Source organism: Eulemur rufifrons, chromosome 8 (assembly GCF_041146395.1).
Source record: "Eulemur rufifrons isolate Redbay chromosome 8, OSU_ERuf_1, whole genome shotgun sequence".
Lineage (NCBI taxonomy): Eukaryota > Metazoa > Chordata > Mammalia > Primates > Lemuridae > Eulemur > Eulemur rufifrons.
Window position 1 is genome coordinate 83,286,044 of NC_090990.1, and position 13,035 is coordinate 83,299,078.

The following is a 13,035-nucleotide window of genomic DNA, read 5'->3' on the forward strand; positions in this document are numbered from 1 at the left end:
TTGTGGGAGACAATTTTTCCATGGATGCAGGGGTGAGGGGCATAGCAACCAGTGGGGAATGGCTGTAAATCCAGGTCAAGCTTCACTGGCTAGCCTGCTGCTCACCTGCTGCGTGGCCGGGGGGTTGGGGACCCAGCTTTAAGCCATCTGCCAGTCTAAGCTTCCCATTCTATTTATATATACTGCCTAACTTTCTAAATGATTGAAATCTTCCAAGGGTTTTCAGGCAGTCCTGATCTGGCCTTGTTTCTCACCATTTCTTGACACACTAGCTATAAGTAGTACAATGATATGCAGATTTGGGCCTTCATTGGTTTATGAGCAAAAAAAAGCAGAAGTCTACAGTTTCCTTATCTGAGCTGAAAAATGCATTAATGTTCAGTGAAGAATAGAGCAGGTGAGTTTCATTAAGCAGAGCTTGTGGTTCCAGGTGAATAAGTCTCAGGTTCAAGGATAGTGTAGAGGGATAGTGTATAATGGCCCTCAGGTTATATTTGCCACAAGGTGAGCTGTTTAATTTCAGACAGTTTTGTGGAATGGTATCGTGGTTTACCTAGGTCAGTGATTTTCAAGTTGGAAGTACACACTGTTCAACTGAATAGTTTCACTTTAAAATTTTGTTTGACTAAAGGATTTAATGGCTTAAAAAAATTGCCAATGTGAATAAGGTTTATTGGTTCCAGGGAGGAGCCCCCCTTCCAACCTCTAGTGTGAGAAGCTGAAAAGAAGATTGTAAAGCCACGTTCTCCACAGAAGCTGATCGTGATACCCACTGAGGGGATTGCTTGGCTCTTAGATTTCTGTAAGTTGGGAATATAAATGGTGTTGTAAAGTTTCCTTTTACATGGAAAGGAATTTCCAGTTACTAGAATTGTATCTCCAGCTTAAAGACTAACTGAACATCACCCACCTTCTCCCACCCTACCCCAGTAGCCCAGAATCTGGAAATAGTTCAGGCACTTGAATTTTTTTGCCTTCCTCCCAGATGTGCGTTGAGATGTAATCAGGCCGGCAGAATGGTCACTGAGCAGGCCTCGCCCGTGGGGGCAGTCACATCGCTTTCCACGGGGAACTAGTACGTGGGCACCTCTGCGTTCCGGTGCACGCATGCAGCACCTAACATGGCAGGCATTGTCCTCGCTAGGTCCTAAATGTTTAAAGCTAAGAAAGATGTGATTCCACCCTACAAGGAGCTCATGGTTTAGTCAAAGAGAACAGTAGGATGTGATAAGACAGTAGCGGTACTTGACGTGGTCTTCCGTCGTAGCTTAGGTTACTGAGGGAAGAGGACCTGGCCACTAGTGCCAGAACTTGCTCATACTACTCCAGTTCCCTACCCACACCCCTGGTTACAATGGCTTCTCCCAAGTGTGTGTTGATCAGAGGTCACAGATCACAAAGCAAATGAAAATGCTCTGGCCATCCTATGTCCAAACTAGCCTTTTCCTTAGTCCTGCCGTTTCTGCATTAAAATAGCAAACAATAAGAAACTGTTGATTCTAACCTTCGTGGATGACTTCAGTGGAGGAAGTCACTGCAGATGTCGTGGAAATAGCAAGAGACCTAGAATTAGAAGTGGAGCCAGAAAATGTGACTGAATTGCTATACTCTCACGATAAAACTTAGATGAGTTGCTCCTTATGGATGAGCAAAGAAAGTAGTCTCTTGAGATGGAATCTACTTCAGGTGAAGACGCTGTGAACATTGTTGAAATGACAACAAAGGATTTAAAGTATTACATAAACTAAGCTCATGTCTGTAATCCCAGCACTTTGGGAGGCCCAGGCAGGAGGCCTGCTTGAGACTAGGAGTTTGAGACCAGCCTGAGCAACATAGCAAGAACTGCCCCCACCCCATCTCAAAAAAAAAAAAAAAGAAAGAAAAAAAATTAGCCAGACAAGGTGGTGCAGGCTTGTAGTCCCAGCTACTAGGGAGACTGAGGCAGGAGGCTCACTTGAGCCCAGGAGTTAGAGGTTGCTGTGAGCTATAATGATGCCACAGCACTCCAGCATGGGTGACACAGCTAGACAGTCTCAAAAAAGAAAAGAATATTACATAAACTTAGTTGATAGAGCAGGGACATGGTTTGAGAAGATTGACTCCAATTTTTGAAAGTTCTGCTTTCAAAAGTAGATGCTACCGAACAGCATCACATGCTACAGAGAAATCTTTTGTGAAAGGAAGGATCAGTGTGGCAAACTTAATTGTTTTATTTTAAGAAATTGTCACAGCCACCCCAACCTTCAGCAACCCCCCCCATGAGTCAGCAGCCATCAACTTCGAGGCAAAACCCTCCACCAGCAAAAAGATGATGACTCACTAAAGGCTCTGATGATGATTAGCATTTTTAGCAATAAAGTATTTTTTAATTAAGGTATGCACATATTTAAGAGAATGCTTTTGCACACTTAATAACTACAGTATGGTGTAAATGTAACTGTTAATTTTTTTTCTTTTTTTAGAGACAGGATCTTGCTCTAAAGTCCAGACTGGAGTACAGTGGCACAATCATAACTCACTGCAGCTTCAAACTCATGGGCTCAAGTGATCCTCCTGCCTCAGTCCTCCCAGTAGCTGAGATTATAGACATATGTCACTACACCTGGCTAATTTTTTAAATTTGTTGTAGAGATGAGGTTTCGCTATGTTGCCCAGGCTGGCCTCAAACTCCCGGCCTCCAGTGATCCTCCCACTTTGGCCTCCCAAAGTGCTGGGGTCACAGGTGTGTGCCACCATGCATGACCTATAAACAACTTTTATATGCACTGGGAAACCAAAAAACTCATGTGACCTGCTTTACTATTGCAATATTCATTTTATTGTGGTGATCTGGAATGGGACCCGCAATATTTTCAAGATATGCTTGTACTAAGTGAATGACCTAAGAAAAAATCACTCAGCCTTCATGTCTGTTTTCCCAGCTGTAGCATGGAGATGATTCATCTTCCTCACAGAATTTTAATGATCAAATGAAATAAAGGAGTTTTTAAAAAAGTATACAGTGCCTGTTGTTTGGTTAGGCTGCAATAAGATGATTACTTAAATGCCTTGTTCAGTACACATCGCACAGACTGAACTAGCATCTGTGCTCTCAGAAACTGTAATTTCCTAGAGTTAAATAACTTCTGTAAATATGAGGTTTAGGTCAGTGTTTCTCTTTCCTACTTCAAATTATACTACACTCCTCAGAGATGTCTCACAGTAAAAGAAAAACCATGTTGGTGGACAACTTAGGCCCTCTCTCCATTTTCATCCACGAGTTACCATGTAAGATTTAATTTCAACTTCTAAAAAGTGGTGGTTCTCTTAAGAAAAAGCTTAAGACCATTTAATCCTTCCCTGTTTTATGGTTTTAACTCCCTTCTCATTCTGAGGTGCCTGCCTGTGCCCCAAGTCAGCTCTGGATTGTTCCCTGGCATTCCAACACCCACAGGTCTCTGCTAGTTCTAGGGCTCTTCGCGCCATGTGGGTCAAGGATAGTGTGATACCCCTCAACTCCAAATAGCAATCGTGTATTTATTTGTTCAGCAACTACCATATTTGTCTTTGGTCAGGTGCCACAGAAAACAGTGCAAAAGAGATGTGTACAGGAAGTTTATTGGCATTGTATTTGAGATCAACACACGGGGAGTAATAAGGTAGGATTAGCAAAGGGAAGAATTGATCTGAGACGTTAACGCAACAAAGGCCTCAGCCATCTTGTGCGAGGATCTGGCGACTGGATGCTCCTTCAGGATGAATCAGGCCTTGCAGACTTGCATCCTCACGCCGTCCCGTTGCTGCCCCAGGATGGGGGGGCGGGGAGGGGTACCGCATCTTGTGTGACATTCTCCCCAGCTGAGGACAATTCCTGGAAAGAATTGTGAGAATCAGAGCCAACGTTCCCAGCAGCTGGGGAAACGGATGCCTCAGTCCAGAACGGAGTTCTAGGTGGTGCCCCACCACAACCACCATAGCCTATCCTCATATCGCTCAGATACGCTGGCTTCGTGTGATAAACTAGGAGTAGCTCCTCCAGACTCTGACTGGTCTCTTCCTGGAAAAACTGAGGAAGAGAAGTGGGTAAACCCTACCATTGTAGCTGATGTCTGGGCCACAAATGCTGTCCTCTTCTACCTATTCTAGACTTTCCCTCACCCTCAGCCAGCACCTGTGCTGGTCTTACCCAGGCCCTAATCTCTGATGGGGTCTGAGCCCTTGGTCACCTTGCTTTTTTACAAGTGGCAGCTGCATTTGTCTATTCCTGTCAAAATTGGACAAGCAAGAACTAAGAGAGCCCTCACAGATAGCCTGAGAGCCAAACATATTGTTCCTTGGCCCTGTTTTACAAGAGCAGCCCTATCTCCTGGTGACCTGCAGTCGAGTTCCCCTACTGTGTGGTAACTTCTTTCCTTACCTGCTGCTCTTCTGGCCAGATAAGCCCAGGGTGACCAGATGGAAGCTACAGCTCAAAGGTCTCTTCCTGTGTCTTTGGTGGATGTGTCCCCCTTCTGCAAACAAGAACTTCTAAACCCACAGGGCTCAGAGTTGGCAGGGATGAGGAATTCCCCAAGTGGGTCACTAGGAGCGATGGGAAGACACTTAATTCCACCCTTGGTTCCATGAAGGGCAATCCATTATTATCTATTGCTGTGTAACAAATTACCCCCAAACCAAGTAGCTCAGGGCAACAAGTATTTATCACCTCACAGTTTCTGTGGGTCAGGAATACAGGAGGTGCGTCTGGCTCAAAGTCTCTGGTGAGTTAGCCGTAAAGCCATTGAACCACAACTGCAGTCTCATTGTAAGGCTCAAATGGGGGAAAATTCTTTTCCAAGATCCCTCACATGGCTGTGGGTAGGCCTTAGTCCCTGGCACATTTGTCTCTCCGCAGGGATGCCTCACACCGTGGCTTCCAAGCAATCCATCTGCGAGACAGTGAGAGAGACCATCTCAAACAGGTCACAGCCGTCTTATAACTTAGTGTTAGAAATGACATCCTATCACTTCTGACATATTTTATTTATTAGAAGCCAGTCAATACATCCACACTTGAGGAAAAGAGATTGCACGAAGATGTGAATAACAGAAGACAGTGATCACTGAGGCTCACCTTGGAGGCTACCTACCATACCATGTCTGCAGGGTATTAATGTTATCTCCAGGTTGGCCCCTCAGTTGTGTCTGCAGAAGCCATTCCATTGTGCTGCCAGGCTGGCAGCTTCCAGGGGGTGCAGAATGAGATAGGACCACTGGATTCCCTGGCTGTGCACTATCTTAGTCTGTTTGCTGCTGCTGTAACAGAAGATTACAGACTGGGTCCTTTATAAAGAAAAGAAATTTATTTCTTACAGTTCTGGAGGCTTGGATGTCCAAGAGCGTGGAGCCAGCATCTTCTTGCCAAGTCATAACATGGTGGAAAGACAAGTGAGAGCACAGAGCAAGAGAGAGCTGCTGTTATAGCAAGCCCACTCCTGCGATAACTAACCCACTCTTGCAATAATGGCATTAATGCATTCATGACCTGATCACCTCTTAAAGACCCCACCTCTCAACACTGTTGCACTGGGGATTTAGTTTCCAACACATGAATTTTAAGGGGACACACTCAAACCATAGCATGCACCCACTGCCACATCTCCTTTGTTGTAATGTGGGGTCCTTGGTCCAATGAGAAGTTATGCAGGACCCCGTGAGGGTAGGACCAACACTCTCTAAGCCCTCTGATAGTGGTGCTAGCTGAAGTCCTGCCCTATTATATGTAATATATGTCCATTCCAGTCATCAAGTGGTTGGGTGGTCTTCAAGTTGTTTTCCTTTCAAGCCTCTGACCAAACACCTGAGTCATTTACCATTGCTCATGAATTTGTATATGCTCTTGCCTTGGGCCACTCCTCTCTCCACATGAAACATATGGCCAAATGCATTGCCCAAAACTGCCCACTGGGACAATTTTCCCTTGCTGCTGTCATTTAGGGCCACCCCTCAGAAGAACTGCAGTGCAGCAGCTGTTCAGTTCTGGCTTGCACCCACATACTGAATCCACAGAACCAAACGAGTTTGTCCTCTTTAAGCTGACTGCAAGAGACCCCTCGAGCAAACACAGGGAGAAGCTGAGGGAGAGGTGCTGGTGCAAGTGAGTGCTCTTGTAAACCCGGCTGGAGCCAACATTCTCAGCAAGCAGCCGCACACGTACCAAGCGCTGCAGCTGCTTCTTGCGGTAGTCCTTCTCCTTGAGTACTGCCATTTTCCTGGGGGCTGTGTGGTGAGTTGAGCTATGGTACAGTTGCAATAAAGGTCTCAGTGGCTCCTCCCGGTGGCCCTCGGGAGTCATCCCAAGTTGAGGCAAGGGGGCTGAGCCTTCCCACCCCCAGTCTCCGGCCAGTCATTTGGGCAGGCTACGCTTTGTCTCTAGGGGAGGGGCATGAACATGGCTGAGTCATGCTGGAGGCGTTCTGCAGAGAGCTGTGGCCACCAGCTTGCCCAGCAGCTGGGGGAGTGAGTGCCTTGGCCCGAAAGGGGAGCTGGATGGAGCACCCCAGCACCCACCGCAGTGTGCAAGCCATCGTTGCTGGCGTTGAGATACAGCAGTGAAGGTAGCAGACAAAAGCCCAGCTCTTTTCTACATTTTAAATGGAGTAGTCAAGGAAGACGTCTCTGTGCAGACAACACTGAGCAAAGACTTGGAGGAAGAGAGGGATCACGCTAGGCAGATACTTGGAGAAAGAATATTCCAGGCAGAGGTAACAGCAAATGCAAAAACCTGGATTGAAGAGAGAGTGTCCCTTGATGTTCAAGGAAGGGTAAGGAGGCAGATGTTTGGAACAGAGTGAGAAAAAGGGAGAGTAACAGGAGCTGGGAGATCAGGGGAAGGAGGGGTAGGGGAAGAAGGCAGATTATACTGGGCTTTGAAGGCCATTGTAAGCTTTTTGGCTTTTACTCTGAATGAAATGGAAAGCACTGGAGAGTTGGGGCAGAGGAGTAACAGATGTAGTAGGTTGTATCTTTGTCAGTAGAGAAGCGAATGTAACTCAGGTTGGCACTCAGCCAAGCCAGTTCAGAGAGAGAAGAGGAGTAAAAGGAGGAGAGCTTCCCTGAAAGACTCGTAATCCCACCTTAGTGCTGATCGTCCTGTATCTCAGATATGCACATATGTCTACAAAAAATTAAACTGGTCTCAGACACTTTTCAATTTGGAGACTGAGAATAACCGAATCACATTCACGCTAGTGCCATAAGCTTTTGCTCTTGTAGAGTTGACAAGGTAATGGGACTTTTCTTGTATTTAATTCTTGTTTAATTGTTGTATCTGGAGCCTTGTCACTAAAAAAAAATCAGTACAGTCACTGTAGCTCTTCTGAAATTTACATGCGATAATTGCTTCTGACATATTGAAGCACAATGCAGAAATTTGCCTATACTTTGAAAATCCTTCTCAATTTGGAGACTTTGGGAAGCAATGACTAAAGGAAACAGGAGCACAGTGCTTCTGAAGATTCTGGTTCAATTTAAGTACTTGTTGGGCTCCCACTAGGAGCTCAACCCCGCCCAGCCCTGAGATAAAGGGAGGCAAACATAGGGCTTCTGATTCCAAAAAGTATGTAATTGGGTTTGGGAGGACAAGGTTTACACTGATGGTATTACATGAGGGGAAATCTCCATATCTATCCATTCACACACACACATATATAAAAATAGATATTCATTTCAGGGCTAAGTGTATGTATATTTAAATATGCACTTAAGCATTTCAAACTGCAAAATAAAAAGGGCAAAATTAGGGGGTTTTGCAAACATTTTCTCAATCCTCACAACTGCCCTAGGAGAAAGATAGCATTACTCCTCTTTTACAGGTAAGAAAACTAAGGCTCATGGAGGTTAAATTACTCGCCCGAGATCACTTAGCTCAGCAGCAGTAGTTGTGCAATCAATCCCTTCCATTTGAAAGCGGAAGCACCTGCCACTTCAGCAGGAGCGCTGTGAGTTACTGGGAAGCGGTGACGATAACGGTGGCACTGGGAGGGGCGGCATGCATGACTTCGCTTTTTAAAGTGAAGTCTACAGATACTAGGTCAAGGTGTCACATTTACCAGCATCTGAGCTATGCTTCCCCGCTGCCCAAGTGACAGGGAGCTCTTCCCCTGCTCTGCACCCAAGCCCCGCCTCCTCCCTGCAACATCTGTGGGAATTCCTCAAGGCCATGTCTGCAGGGATAATCTGTGTCAGCTGCCACTTCCTAAGAATGCAAATCAATCCCATTAACTCAAGTTCCTGGGAGAGACTGACTGCAGGAGGATATAAGACTAAAAGGGAGGAAGTTAACATTGGTGGTCATTTTTTTTTTTTTTTTTTTTTTGGCCTTTTCGGAGGAGGTGAAGTAGCTGATATGTGGATACAGAGTATATAATAAGGACATTCTGAACAAATCCATGACTTGAATTGTAGAAGTGGTTACATGCTAAACTGATCTGAGATTAAAAGGTAAGTCAGTTGGGCGTCCTCATAAGAACGAACCTTTCCAGCCAGAAGGCCAGGCTAGGAGCTCAGGCCGTTGCAATTCATGCTCTAAGAACAGCAGTGTCACCACGTGAGTGTGACCTGGTGTCCAGGAATGGGGATTCAGCTCCATTCCTTTGGACGTGGTTTGGCACCGAATCAGAACTTGAGGGTTGCTTGGCTCTGTGGTGGGGAGAGCATTGTCTTTGAAGCCAGGCAGACCCAGGTTCAAATTCTAGCTCTGTGCCTCCTGAGGAAGCTACTAATCGCTCTGCTGCTCAGTCTCTGAGCAGTCTCCCTGTTCATCCCGTGAGGATCATAATACCTTGTAGGGTTACTGTGATTTCAAATAAAATAATGTAGAAGGACATCCCGAGGTGGCTGGCACTAACTGGGCGGCCGCTATTATTTCTGTTATCAATATCAAGCCTCCAGTATCTATGTCACGTGCACATCGGGACAAGCAGCCTGGCCCCATGCCCCAGCTTTGTTTGTGTCCCTTGCCTGTTTGTTTTTTTTTTGTTGTTGTTGTTGAGACAGAGTCTCACTATGTTGCCCAGGCTAGAGTGAGTGCCGTGGCGTCAGCTTAGCTCACAGCAACCTCAGACTCCTCAGCTTAAGCGATCCTACTGCCTCAGCCTCCCGAGTAGCTGGTACTACAGGCATGCGCCACCATGCCCGGCTAATTTTTTCTATATAGATTTTTAGTTGTCCATATAATGTCTTTCTATTTTTTTTTTAGTAGAGACGGGATCTTGCTCTTGCTCAGGCTGGTCTCGAACTCCTGACCTCGAGCGATCCACCCGCCTCGGCCTCCCAGAGTGCTAGGATTACAGGCGTGAGCCACCGCGCCCGGCCCCCTTGCCTGTTCTTTAGAAGGCAAGTGCCCTGGGAAGGAAGCTCTGGGCTTGTCAGTGATGCCCAACAGCGCTGTGGGGAAAGGGCTGTGCTGGAGAGGCACCGTTGGAGGGGAAGCAGCACCGGACAGGGCCTGCCTGCTGTGCTACCTGGGGAGAGTCAGTTCACCTCTCTGAGCCTCCACTGCCTCCGCGTTATCTGGGGGTAACAATAGCTGCCCTCGGCTTCCCCATTGCATGACTGGAATCATCTTGCCTGTCCCACCCTATGGGCCAGCAAGGACCTTGCTCTTCCCACCCACTCATCAGGGCAGGTATTCGAGGAAATGTCTGCTCTTGACTGGGGTGGGAGCGGGAGAGGGTGGGGACGGGGCCCAGGCTGTAGGGAGGACCCACTGAGGACATGGCAGTGAGGGCCTCCCCAGCCCTGCCCTGCTGGCCCTAGCTGGGGCCTCCCTCCCACACCTGAAGCCTGTGTGCTGCCACCTGTTTCACATCACAGGTGCGGTGAATCTAAATCCCTTAAATCCTGAGGGTACAAGGCCATGGCTCAGAAGAGCCCCGAAGTCAGCGCCATTAATCTCCCCTACAAAGACCTGGCCTCTGAAGTGACCAGGCGCAGAGTCACTATGGACACAAGGTACCCTAAAGCTCTCCTCCGGCTCACTTGCGGGGGCGGGTTGGTGGGATGGAGCGTAAATGCTGAGCTCACTAAGTGTGCGAAACTGCAGGTGGCGCTGGTTTATGTACGTTTGTTCATCCGCTGCCGGGAGCTGCATTTCGCGGATGAGGAGACTGCCTTGTGGAAACAGACTTTTCTCATGTGGCACTTCGGCGGGGATGGTACCCGTTTGTGTATGTTCACCGCGTGGATGCTGGGATGAGTGTCACATCAGTGGCTCTTAATGAGGAGGTGGGGAGCACTTTGATGATGTGCTGGAAGTTATGAAAATCCATGCCTTTACAGACAAAGCCTGGGCACCTGGACTCCCTGAAGCTCACCCTCATTCCCAAGGAGGCTGTCGGCTCCCTGCAGGCAGGGACTGTTTGCCTTCCTTACCTCTGTGTGCCTGGTCCCCGGTACTGTGCTAGTGGACTATGAATGAACCAGCGACCCCTTAGGAAGAAGAGACGTAGCCAGCTTGCTTGACCCAGAGGAGAGGGGTTTGCCTGCAGATGGAGTCAGTAGCTGCCTGTGCTGCGGGTTTCAGCTCTAAAAGGCATCAGCTGCCTGAGACCTTTCCCCGATGGTAGGGTTGGCAGATAAAATACAGAAAGCCCAGTTAAATTCAAATTTTAGATAAACAAAAAAAACTTTTTGGTGTAAATACATCCTTGAAATATTTGTGACATACTAAAAATTAGTTTGTCTGAATTTCAAATGTAACTGGGCACCCTATGTTTTTATTTGCTACATTTGGCAAGCCCATGACGGCCACTGTGGGGATGCCCTCTCCTCTCTCTGGTCTTAAGTCCCAAGATCCACTGGGGTGCCCAAGACACCACATAAAGGTGTTTAAGAAAAATCTTAGACTCCAATTTATATGAAAACTGAACTCTTGAAATTGCCATTTGGCTGGGCATGGCACCCTCACTGCATGTCAGGAGGTCATTGTGGGATCTGCTCCCCTCTTGATGGAGGGATGGGGCTGCCAGGATGGAGGAGGTCACGGGGGCTTCTTCATTTACTTTCAGCAAATGCCAATATGTTGTAGTTTACTTGGGTCGGTTAAACCAATTGACAAGTTATATTGTCTAGTCTTGGCAAATGTAACCCTCAAAAGAGACAAGTGGCCTAAAAAATTTTTGCCTAGAAATCTTGGATTAAAATAATATTGCAAATATGAATAAATGACAAAAATTGGCACAGCTGATGCTTCTAGCTTGAGCTCCATATCAGGAACAATATGAGCTTGAAATGATGATCTTACTAAATCTGATAAGAAGTTAGCCAAAAGATCCAAAATTATTGACTTGAAATACGGTGTTCCATTCACAGTATGAATTTCCATCTAATATTGTTCACGATGCCCCTTGACATTAGAGTTTATTAGGATGTAACATATTAGCAAATTGATAAAAATTATGAACAATTCCTTAGTTACCATGCATGTGAGTGTTAAGCCTTTGCTGATGGGGTGCATGGCCAACTTGACACCCTGATTCTAGATCATGAGAGTGGGTGTTGTCTCCGGGAGGCTGCAGTCGCTGTGCTCAAACATCCACCGAGAAAAAAGATGGCACAATCCTGAGGCCTCTCCTAGCCACCACACAATCCCCTCCACATCCCCTCAGCATCATTAGGGATCGGCTTCAATTGGGAGATGGCAGCAGTGAACGTGGCCAAATCCCAACCTAAGTTTAGTTTCTAGTTCTGCCTTTCACTGGCCACATGACCTGGATGTATCACCTTCCATCTCGGCTTCCTCAGCTGAAAGACTTATTGTGGGGTATGGCTGAGAATCTGCATGTAGGTAGTTTCTAGCTAATTTCCAGTCCCTGGAACATAGTAAGTGTTCAGGGATCAGTTAATCTGAATCTGTGATAGTGTGACAGGGTAGTCCTCTTCCCTTGAAGGCAGGGTTTTCCCAGCCCTGAGGAGGATGGGAAAGCCCTGGTAGACTTCAGCAGGGGGGAGGAGAACCCCGCAGGCTGGGGATGGGGACAAGTTAGGACCGGACTGGCCCTGAGAATGGCTGGAATGCAATGAAACATCAAGACAGAGCCTGCCCCAGGCCGAAATGTACAGAGAGCTGGCTGGTGGGGGATGGAGAGGGCCAGCTGATGGGAAGACCTCCTGCTCTAAGCCTAAGAAACCACTGGGGAATGGCTTGGGGTGAGGGAGTGGTTCCCACAGGATGATTGGATCCCCAGGACCAATGGAGGCAATTGAGCTCACTCTGAGAAGAGCCGGCTCAATTAAAGTGTGCGTGGAGTGTAACTCATTTTCCCAAGGGGATGGCTCTGTTAGTGTGGGTGGAAGAGTTTGGAAGGATGTCTCTAAAATGTTGACTGGTTCTCTTTAGGTGCTGGCATATGGGGTGTTTCTTTCATTCTCTCTCTCTTTTTTTAATTGCATCTGTATTTATATTTCTCATTATTGAATCCTAACATTCCATGTGCCTTTCTTCCTAGAGAGGAGATCATTACCAAGAAAAGCGATGAAGCTAAGGAGACGCTCTCACGTCTGGGTTCGGAACAAGCCCTTTCTCCTGACGTGGCCCACCGCGAGGTACCTCCCGTGCCACCCCCTTCTCCAGCTGAGTGGTCCACGGACTCCTAAGCATATACAACTTCACTCACTTTGAAGTGGACTCTCATACGGAACTCCAGAAACCAGTCTCCGGGACATTGGCATTCCTGGGGTTGTCCTAGAAGGTCTTTGTTCTTTCCTATTTTTCTTCTGGAGCCACCGTTGAGCATTGTTTATTATCACTAGTGCACTTGCAGTGATTCTGGGTTTTTCAAGCCAAGTCTCTGGTATATATACAGATTTGATCTTTAATTTATGCTGTGCTATAGAATACTTGCTGGAGCCAGTTGGATTTGAATTAAAAATATTATGAGGCCTTGCTGTGTATTACCGAATCTGAATCAGCGAAAAGTTCAGACCTCTGTGACTTTAAAGATCTGAAATCCAGAAAATCCAGAGGCATTTGGATTTTCAAGACTCAGCCGGAGACACTACAGTTCTATGGCCCTT

At 46.9% G+C, this 13,035-nt stretch overlaps 1 protein-coding gene across 1 annotated transcript; it reads left to right on the plus strand.

The window, feature by feature from the left end:
- Positions 1 to 9,877: 9,877 nt before the first annotated feature.
- MYOCOS (myocilin opposite strand) lies at positions 9,878 to 12,615 on the plus strand. The gene is made up of 2 exons (XM_069479616.1): positions 9,878 to 9,972; positions 12,468 to 12,615. Exons 1-2 carry the CDS (start codon positions 9,878 to 9,880, stop codon positions 12,613 to 12,615), a joined length of 243 nt encoding a protein of 80 aa, XP_069335717.1.
- Positions 12,616 to 13,035: the final 420 nt, after the last annotated feature.